At 42.2% G+C, this 9,890-nt stretch overlaps 1 protein-coding gene across 12 annotated transcripts in view; it reads left to right on the top strand.

The window, feature by feature from the left end:
- arhgef33 (Rho guanine nucleotide exchange factor (GEF) 33) overlaps window positions 1-9,288 on the top strand; it is a 50,420-nt gene extending 41,132 nt beyond the window's left edge. For 11 of the 12 annotated variants that reach the window (XM_085921913.1, XM_085921915.1, XM_085921914.1 and 8 more), the window contains 17 exons: window positions 3,056-3,160; window positions 4,091-4,137; window positions 4,670-4,834; window positions 5,129-5,235; window positions 5,300-5,439; window positions 5,508-5,615; window positions 6,031-6,157; window positions 6,423-6,555; window positions 6,683-6,790; window positions 7,023-7,115; window positions 7,213-7,361; window positions 7,451-7,525; window positions 7,730-7,911; window positions 8,001-8,416; window positions 8,486-8,656; window positions 8,722-8,843; window positions 8,926-9,288. In XM_085921913.1, the coding sequence (XP_085778039.1) occupies window positions 3,100-3,160; window positions 4,091-4,137; window positions 4,670-4,834; window positions 5,129-5,235; window positions 5,300-5,439; window positions 5,508-5,615; window positions 6,031-6,157; window positions 6,423-6,555; window positions 6,683-6,790; window positions 7,023-7,115; window positions 7,213-7,361; window positions 7,451-7,525; window positions 7,730-7,911; window positions 8,001-8,416; window positions 8,486-8,656; window positions 8,722-8,843; window positions 8,926-9,007 (2,286 nt within the window). In that variant the 5' untranslated portion in view covers window positions 3,056-3,099 and the 3' untranslated portion in view covers window positions 9,008-9,288. The remainder of the gene's footprint in view (window positions 1-3,055; window positions 3,161-4,090; window positions 4,138-4,669; window positions 4,835-5,128; window positions 5,236-5,299; window positions 5,440-5,507; window positions 5,616-6,030; window positions 6,158-6,422; window positions 6,556-6,682; window positions 6,791-7,022; window positions 7,116-7,212; window positions 7,362-7,450; window positions 7,526-7,729; window positions 7,912-8,000; window positions 8,417-8,485; window positions 8,657-8,721; window positions 8,844-8,925) is intronic. The other variant, XM_085921916.1, reaches the window with a different exon arrangement.
- Window positions 9,289-9,890: the final 602 nt, after the last annotated feature.

Here is a 9,890-nt window from a genome sequence, read left to right as displayed (position 1 = left end):
TGCCACACCCAAACAACCCCCCACTTTCTGATTGGCTGTTTGATCTGTGACGTCACAAGGACACTCCATTAGGTACACCGCCATTTTCAGGTGTACCTAATCACAGGCCACTTCATTAGGGAAAAATCATGGTCAAAATTTAAATGAAAGTGAAAAGTGCCACACCCAAACAACCCCCCACTTTCTGATTGGCTGTTTGATCTGTGACGTCACAAGGACACTCCATTAGGTACACCGCCATTTTCAGGTGTACCTAATCACAGGCCACTTCATTAGGGAAAAATCATGGTCAAAATTTAAATGAAAGTGAAAAGTGCCACACCCGAACAACCCCCCACTTTCTGATTGGCTGTTTGATCTCTGACGTCACTCGGACACTCCATTAGGTACACCGCCATTTTCAGGTGTACCTAATCACAGGCCACTTCATTAGGGAAAAATCATGGTCAAAATTTAAATGAACGTGAAAAGTGCCACACCCAAACAACCCCCCACTTTCTGATTGGCTGTTTGATCTGTGACGTCACAAGGACACTCCATTAGGTACACCGCCATTTTCAGGTGTACCTAATCACAGGCCACTTCATTAGGGAAAAATCATGGTCAAAATTTAAATGAAAGTGAAAAGTGCCACACCCAAACAACCCCCCACTTTCTGATTGGCTGTTTGATCTGTGACGTCACAAGGACACTCCATTAGGTACATCGCCATTTTCAGGTGTACCTAATCACAGGCCACTTCATTAGGGAAAAATCATGGTCAAAATTTAAATGAAAGTGAAAAGTGCCACACCCGAACAACCCCCCACTTTCTGATTGGCTGTTTGATCTCTGACGTCACTCGGACACTCCATTAGGTACACCGCCATTTTCAGGTGTTCCTAATGCAGGTCACTTCATTAGGGAAAAATCATGGTCAAAATTTAAATGAAAGTGAAAAGTGCCACACCCAAACAACCCCCCACTTTCTGATTGGCTGTTTGATCTGTGACGTCACAAGGACACTCCATTAGGTACACCGCCATTTTCAGGTGTACCTAATCACAGGCCACTTCATTAGGGAAAAATCTTGGTCAAAATTTAAATGAAAGTGAAAAGTGCCACACCCAAACAACCCCCCACTTTCTGATTGGCTGTTTGATCTGTGACGTCACAAGGACACTCCATTAGGTACACCACCATGTTCAGGTCACATATTTGTGAATGTGTGTGTTTGTATGCAAATGCAATACACCACTAATGGAATGTCAATTGGTTCCCGTGTGGTTACCCATGCCCATGTCATAGCTCAGACAAATTGTTGTCGTGTTTACTAATCAACCAATACTTGCCAGTAATCTCTGCAGCCCTGAACATTTTTTTTTTTTTTTATAAATCTAATTTGGATGAATGTCTAGTTGTTTTGCCAGAGCCTAAAAGAACATTTGAACTTTAGTTGGGACTTTTTAGAGTCACTTTAAATCATAGCAAGTCTGTCTGAGTTTCAATATAATTGGTTAACACTACTCAGTTTTTTTGTCATATTCTCGCTACGCATGTCACTTTGATTTTAATTTATAAACATGCAGTAAAGTACGTGCTAAGTGTGTGTTTGAGTGGTTTTGTGCTCTTTCCAGCATGTGTTCTCCGCTTGTTGATGGTTTGCTGTTCTCATTTATCTGCGATTAATCAACAGTGGAAGACACACATGACATTTTCTCACCAATTTTTCCTCTCCCCATACTTTGAACTGCACAAGTTTTTGCACTCAGGTTTCCTTTGACTGCACATTTCGACACACACGCCTGCAACACGGTGATATTTTGGCAGCAGGATGCAGATATTCAGATAAAGGAGATAAAAGGGGAGACAGGTGCTGACATCCGTGTGTGGGTTAGCCACAATACAAAAGATGCAGACAAAATGTAATTGTGCAAAATAAAGTTTTTTTTAATGACTTTAACGTTTTATTAATTTACTTTATTTTTTAATTTCATGACATTTAAATGACACAAGACACACGAAATGGAAATAAACCCAAATTAATTATGCATTTAAACAACATTAACATTTGGCGAAAAGTGTTATGGCACATTTTAATACCGTTAATTTATGATTGAAAATATATATTTTTTTCTCTCTCTCGACCATACAAAATATTCACAACTATTCACTGTAAGGTTATGCAAAGGAAGCTGACAACATTGTGTGTTCATGTGCGTGTGTGTGAGATGTGGTCATGCACACGCGTGCCACACATGTGCCACACAGACTCTTTGCAGCTGTGTAGTAGATGTGGTGTGGAGCCAAACACATTGCACGTATCATCATCGTTCAATTCAGTTTTATTTTTATATTGCAAATAAAAAACAAGGTTTAGCCTGGGACACACAAGCACACATTTCCTGGATCTATTTTTTTTTCCGAGATAATTGGGGAAGCCGACTGATCTTTCCTCAGCCCCCCCACACACACATACTGACCAACAACAAATGGTCAAAGAATGATTAGAGTAAACAAATGTAAAGACAGTAAAGGAAGAAGATATAAATAAGAAAAATGGGAGGGCAGAAAGGAGCGATTATCCACGTGACCAAACATACCGGACGGAGAGGAAGCTGAGAACATGACAAGACAGAAGGAATTATGAAAGGAAGGAACAGTGGAAAACCCTTACTATACATCATTTTTGAAATCAAAGCCTGATTTGCAAATTAAAGTCAAAGCCTAAACCTACGGTCTTCACCCTAACCTCCAAATGGAGGCTCAGGAAATTAGTACAGCCCAGCGGTCAAAGCAAAATCAGTGAAGCAACATTTTGACGCTATCCATTTCTTAGTGACTCGATTGATGGAGCAAGAGTGTATGCACTTTTGTCACATTTGATGATTTGTTTGCAGTTTGGTGTACAGCGTCATGCTCTGACGTCCGTCTGTGCCGTTTCTGCACAAACAAGGATCCCTTTGTGTGCACAAGACAAATCACAGGACTCACATGCTGTTTGCAGGGGAGGGACGCTAACATGGGCCCTTGACTTAATCATCATTTTCTTCTTCTTCATGTTCTTCACGGGAAGCGTTCGCACAAGCAAAGACTGAACTTCCCCGCAAGGATTAAAACATGGAGGATAGTTCACGAGACACTCAGGATCACACAGAAGATATGTCGCCGCACAAAAAAGGTATGAAAATGAGGTTTTTGGCGGGGCTGGGCATTTTGATTTATTTTGCTCAGACCAGTAAAGCATAAACAGGCCGTGTGATAAGAATGACATTAGTGATAATGTAAATAATATTAGTGATGTACTAACAAGCCAAAAGATGAGTGGAACATAAGTCCGTGTCGTATCAATGACTAATATTAGTGATGTACTAACAAGCCAAAAGAGGTGCTGAGTCTGAAGCAGAGGTGGCATAAGTACTTGTAAAATGTACTTAAGTGGAAGTACAGTTCAAAGTAGAAGTACAACAAAAAACAAACAAAAATGTGCCTTCACAAAATTAGCTAAGTCTCACACCGATGAACAATTATAATTCATGCTATATATTTCAATAACACTTTTGTAAATTGCAGGACTGTCCAAAAGTTTGTTTTTTGGGTGTAATGACCTCTTCGCAGCCTTTTAGCAGCCCGCCCGCTGTGTCCGTGCTTCTGTTCACATGACAGCGTCGTTAGCATCTTTGTGCCTTCAGGCTAGGCTGACGTGTGGGTGTTGTAGTCATTAAGACACAAAAGAAGAACAGAACAATTTCACAACTACTGTAAATGACCCAATGACGACAACGACAAGCCAGTCTATGGAGCTTAACATTGTGTTTAGCGTGAAGCTAAAAAACATTTTTGAAGAATTGTTCACCATCTTCCAAAATGTTGCTTGTTGTGAAGTTGACTTGTCTGTGTCACTGAATTAAAATATTAATTTCGTGCCATCTGGTGGCATCTTCTTGCCAAGAACCAATATTGAAGTGAGGAGAGTAGCTTCAGGTAGTCAGGACATAGCTATATCTAATAGTAAAAATATGCTTTGCTGCCACCTTGTGACTAAAACAAACGTTTTTGTTGTTGTGAGCGGGGTTAAAACTCCATTAATATGTTTTAATTTGTTGTTCAGATGAAGAAGATACAAATTTGCAGGACGCTAAAATGGAGGTAACTCAGGTGAGAGGATCTCTATTGTTCTGCTATCTATTCACATGCACAACACAACAGTTCAATACGCAAGTTTTCATTTTTCTCAGGACCGAATAAGAGAGTCAGCTAATCTGAACAAGATGTTCATCTCGTTTGCTGGCTCTTTGTTTCTTCCATCTTTCTATCGCTGTGTACGGGTCATGTGAAAAGCATCAGGCGGAAAGCATGAGTTCGTCTTTTCGCTCGACGCTATCAGTTTATCGAGTGTACCTGAAAGCGCAAACATTAGTCTTGGTACATACTAGATGTACGGTTCTTTTAAGTCCTTGTCAAGTGAAAATAATTATCTTGTAAATTTTGAAAAATTCCTTTACTTACTTTGTCTTTTCCTCTACGTGCACCCAGGGCCAACAACGAGGCACTCTAAAACGCGCCTTCTCTTTGTACGTCTTCACCAATTAACTTCCAATATGTTTTATGTATTACGAAACAAATCTCTGAATTCACTTTACAGGATCTTCAAAATGAAGAGAAATAAACAATCATTTTAACCACACAGCTTCAGGGCCTGGTGGCAGAGCTGCGCGATGGGCTTCGCATTTCCGTGGCGGAGCTGTGCGAGCTGCGACAGAAGGACCGCCGATTAGAGGGAAGCCTGCAGGCTCACCAGACCGACGTGGATGATAAGATTATGGGCCTCAAGAACTCACTCAACACTTTCAAGGTGCTGGACAACACCATCAAGTAGACCTCGCTGACCCAATACACACATGTATACACAATGAGTGTATTCTGGATGGAGATGGGGAAAAAGCATCAGTAGCCTAATGAGGAACATCTGACTAAATAGAAGCAGCGGGGGTAATGTAATAGATTAGACAAGAAGGGTTAGGGTAAGACATTAAATGCAAGCAAGCTCCAACTTTGGTTCTCCTTCCAACCCCGTCTCAAACGTTTACCCAAGCTCAATCACCCAAAACATCCACCTACCAACCAAGCCACCTGTTTCCAATTGCAGGAGGAGCTGAGTACTGCGTTCTTCCACATCCAGCACGTATCCACCAGACAACAGGAGATGATCAAGCAGCTAGAACAGCTCCAGCCAGATGTCAACGTCCCACAAAGGTAGCAAACTGTAATGCTATGAGAAAGGCAAAGACACACATAAATCTGATTGGTCCAAAAAAAGCAGAAAGAGCTCCAAGTCGGATGTGTTGAACGCATCCGAGGATGAGCGCATCTGTGCACCTGGCCAATCGGATCTCAGCATCATCCAGCGGTATTTTGGCGAATCGCCGCAGTCGCAGAGGAGCGTCACGTCTTTACAGAGTGAGCAACAAAATGGTGCATTGTGGGAAAGGGTTGAATGGCATTAAATTCCATCAAATGTGTCGTAGCATCGCTTTCGGAGCAGCAGAGATGTGGATTGTCCAGAAGTCCGGAGTGGAGGGACGGCAGGAATGGTAGAGAGGACACAGAAACGCTCAACAGCCTGACTGAAAACAGTAAGAAAACGTGGCTTGATGGATTCTGTCATGTTTTCATTGACCTACAACTCAAAATCAAATTTCTTCATAGAGCACTTCAAAGTGCTGTAGAGAGATCAAACGTAAAAAAAAAAAAAAGAAAATGTCAAGTCATAACAATAATCTCATAAAAAATACATTTTAATTATTTTTAATGTCTCTATTATACAAGAATACCACAAATAAATTAAATAAAGAATAAAAATAAACGCCAATAAAAACACGAGATAATATTAATAAATACAATAAATGAAATACAATTAGATAGATCAGATCTCAATAAAATAAGCAAAATTGAACTTTAAATATTAGAGCAAAGATCTGATCAGAAAACATGAACCAAAAGAAAATGAAATATAAGCCTTTTTAAAAATCAGACTAATAATTCTTGCAGGTATGAGACAGAAAGCCGCCTTGGAGCTTCTGGAGTCGGAGAGGATCTACGTGTCCCACTTATCCCTGCTGCTGAAGGCCAACATCTCCTTCAACGGCTCGGAAGCGCTCTTGGCAAAGGACAAACGGTGAGACCATCTCACCGCTGATAAATTCCATTCTTCCGTTCCACACACCTAGGCGCTCACCCGTGATCTAAATCTACACGAATTACAAGGCAGGAAATGAAAAAATCTAATAACATACTCCAGCTTGTTAATGTCATGGCTATTAAGCCTCCTCCATGCACGAGTTTACACAACGGGGCCATTTTTGAAATATCTCTGCATAATGCGTTAACATGCGGACAACCAAAATCCCCTAAATTGATGATGTCACGTCTTGTCTTCCCAGTCCGTTTCCCAGCTCTTTGAGGTTCCTGATCCAGCAGCACTTGGACCTGCTGCACGCCCTGCAGGAGCGCGTCCTCAGGTGCCAGTGGCAAGGCATCATGGGAGATATCTTCATGAAGCTCACCAGCAAAGAGGTGCCCTCACAATTATTTAAAAGCATTAGCGCCAAATGATTGTGAATGCGTGGAGGTCCAATGCTTGGCAGTTATGTCAAATCAATCCCAATCCATGACTTTACTGTTTTTTTTTTCCCCCTCACAGAATGATTTCCTGGACTTGTACGTTTCCTATCTGAAGGAGCTGCCCGATTGTCTGGCCGTGGTCACCATGCTGGCTTCCAATGCTGTCAAATCGTCCGCCTTCCTTGAGGTAAAAGACACAACCATCCATTTTTAGAAAATAAATAAATAAATAAATAAATAAACTAATAAATAAATAAACTAATAAATAAAAAAATAATAGGCTTACTTAAATGTATCCAACCAATTTCGTTGCATAAGAATGGGTGATAATTGATTGCAGTTTGACCTATTTTTTTCTGATTGGTCAACATGAACCACGCCCCCTTCTTGCTCTGATTGGTTGTCTCAATGTTTTCAAGAATGACATCATGGGAGACGAGTCCAAACCCTCACTGCACACGTTGCTCCTCCAACCGGTGCAGAGAATTCCGGAATACTTGCTTCTGCTGCAGGTGACAAAAAAAAAAAAAAAAGAAAAGAAACAAAACACATAAAAACATTTTTGTCCTTAATTCCATCCAGCATCAAGTGTGTCACGTGTGTGTTTAGGCTTTGCTGAGGCAGACTGAGGCCTCGCACCCAGACTACTATTTGCTACTAGTATGCATCCAGCAGTTCCGCAACTTCAATAGCCAACATCAGCACCTCCTTCAACGTAACCAGGAACTCCTGATGCACAGCCGCCTGGAGGTCAAGAGGTCTGCACGACAACAAAAACAAAACAAGCATTTGTCCTTAAACACAACATAGGGGAATACGGACGTGTGTGTGTGTGTGTGTCTCCTAGTAGCAGGTCGTCCATGAAGCAGCTTCTAAGGACCATGGAAGGTGGCGTTCAAGGATCTCCTTACCCTCATAGCAAGTAAGTACGGCTACAGTACTTCACTTTCAGGCCACTAGATGGCGGAAAAAACAAATCAAGGGGAAGCAGTCCAGACTAGTATTTGGGAAACATCTCTCTTCCAGACAGGAATACTGGAATAAATACATATCAAATTAACAATACCATACAAATCAACCTGAAATGCTCATATATGATCCTAATTTTCTTTTTTGACGTGGACAGGGAGCACGTTAATCAGGCCAAACACAGCAAGCAACGTCTTCTGGAGCAGATCCAGTCCAGCCATCGCTTCCACGAGCGGGATCGTGTTCAGGAGCCTGAAGCAACCTGTTACGATCCCGAGTGGGGGCCTCAGCTGCAGTTCTACACCCCTGACGTGGACTCGCGCAAACACAAAGCCACAGGTGATATTCACACTTTGCAAAGTTCTTGTTAGGGCCCCAGAAAAGAAGAAATAAAAAAATAAATACAATGAGCATCTTTTGCCTCGCAGGTTTGGGCAGCATTCCAGAAACGGAAGCATCCGAGCGTTCCGGACAGCATCACCTACCTGCTAGGTCCTCGGAATTCCGGCAGGTCCAGCCGGGCTCGGCTTTGGCTGACGCCTTGGAGGAGTTCCTTCTCCCTCCGGACCCTCCTGGGATGGAGTGTCTCTTCGAGGAGGAAAGAAGCTCCCTCCATGATGCGTCCACGTTCGATCGCAGCTCCACGCCCTCATCCGACTCGTCCATCGACATCGCCTTCGTCAAGTGTCCCAAAACTCCCATAACTCCATCGCGCCACGCACCAACAAACCGGGATTTCTTCGGCAACGGGTACAACAAACCTAACGGAGCGTGTGGCTCCCCGGACGAAGCTTTGCTGATGCGCCACGCTCACCTTCAGGCCAGCCAGCGTCAAAAAAGCAAGGTGAGCTTCTACGGTCCTCAAGTTGTGAGATTCTTTGCAGATCTTTGACGTTTTTTGTCGTTTTTACAGTCACTGAACGGATTGCAGATGGACAGCACGGTGACGGAGACTGGCCACGCCAAACTGGAGCGGCAAGGCAGCAGGGGGTGCGGCACGCCGTCTCGTAAGATCCACAGCTCGCCGGTGAGCAAGAAGAACTGCGAGAAGCCCAGTGACGACCTTCACGGGGTGCTCAACATAGTGGGTGAATGCATTTGATGGGTAGAAGTTTACTTTATGAACTAAAACGTTCACACTTGTGTCAGGTCCCCGTCATGCCACCGTGGGCGGATGAGGAAAATCACCATCACACGCCCCTCAGCGAGCGAAGCCGTAAGCAAGACAAGGGAGGCTTTAGGAGCTCCTTCAAGAAACTCTTCAAGAAGAAGTAAGAATGATACGGTCTGTTTTAGTAGGGCGGACGATTATGAAACGGTCGCTTTATGAAACGGTTGCTTTCTCGCTCGCAGGGGCGGCGACGACGACAAGAAGAAGGCGGCAGAGAAAGGTCAAGAAAATCAACAAGCGGATGTTCGAGGCACTGCAGTGTGAACATGTGTTGAATTAAAACTGAATTTTATTTACGATATACACTGAGCCCTGCCGCATATCGCAAACAGCACAAGATGGCCACAAAAAAAATGTTTTCATCCGAATGAAAGCTTTTCAACTCACTTCAACATAGTTGACTGAAGAGCTGGGAAACTCCTACTTGGCCTATCTTTAGCTTCAATTTAGATGTATTTAGACATGTTTATATGTTTGAGCTATGACAGCTAAAGGATGTAGAAATGAAAGGCAATTTTGCTTTTTGCTTTAAATGTTACAAATAAGCTGCTGTTAAATGTAATTTTAGTACAAATAAATGACATGTTTTGCTTCACTCGGCTATATGAAGTCAATTATAGTTTCAGTATAAAATCGGCAAAGGTGAATGTTTGAATGTCATTAGGTTAGTATTGTGTTTCAAAAAAATAATACGGGCCATATTGGTTTATAAAATATGCCGATTTCCGCCCATTTTCAAAGAGCTACTACTCCCCCAACAAAATGACGATTTGGAACAATCAAGGCGTGACATCCTTTTTTTAATGCGTTAACCTCTCATCCTCATAAATCTTGTTACACTTCTCAAAACAAAATATAGGCAATTGTACAGTATGTAAAACAAACCCAATTTTATTTTACACTATATACATGTCATGATGTGCGCGTTGCATCGTGAAAAACAAACAAAAACAAAAAACGTGTGTGAGGTCAATAATCAACAAAAGCGTCAGAACTGAACAGAAGAGTCGAGACATTTTAGTGTGTCGTTTGTGTCAGTGATCACATTAAATATGCTGGGTGGTTAAAGGGGGAAATTTTTTTGGGAAAAGGAGATGAATTCAAAACACATTTCAGTGGAATGTCTCATTTGTGCTGTCAAATGTGG

Source organism: Syngnathus leptorhynchus, chromosome 10 (assembly GCF_054491065.1).
Source record: "Syngnathus leptorhynchus isolate UIUO chromosome 10, UIUO_Slep, whole genome shotgun sequence".
NCBI lineage: Eukaryota > Metazoa > Chordata > Actinopteri > Syngnathiformes > Syngnathidae > Syngnathus > Syngnathus leptorhynchus.
The sequence above is the reverse complement of the archived record's forward strand: the minus strand, read 5'-3'. Positions and strand labels throughout refer to the sequence as shown.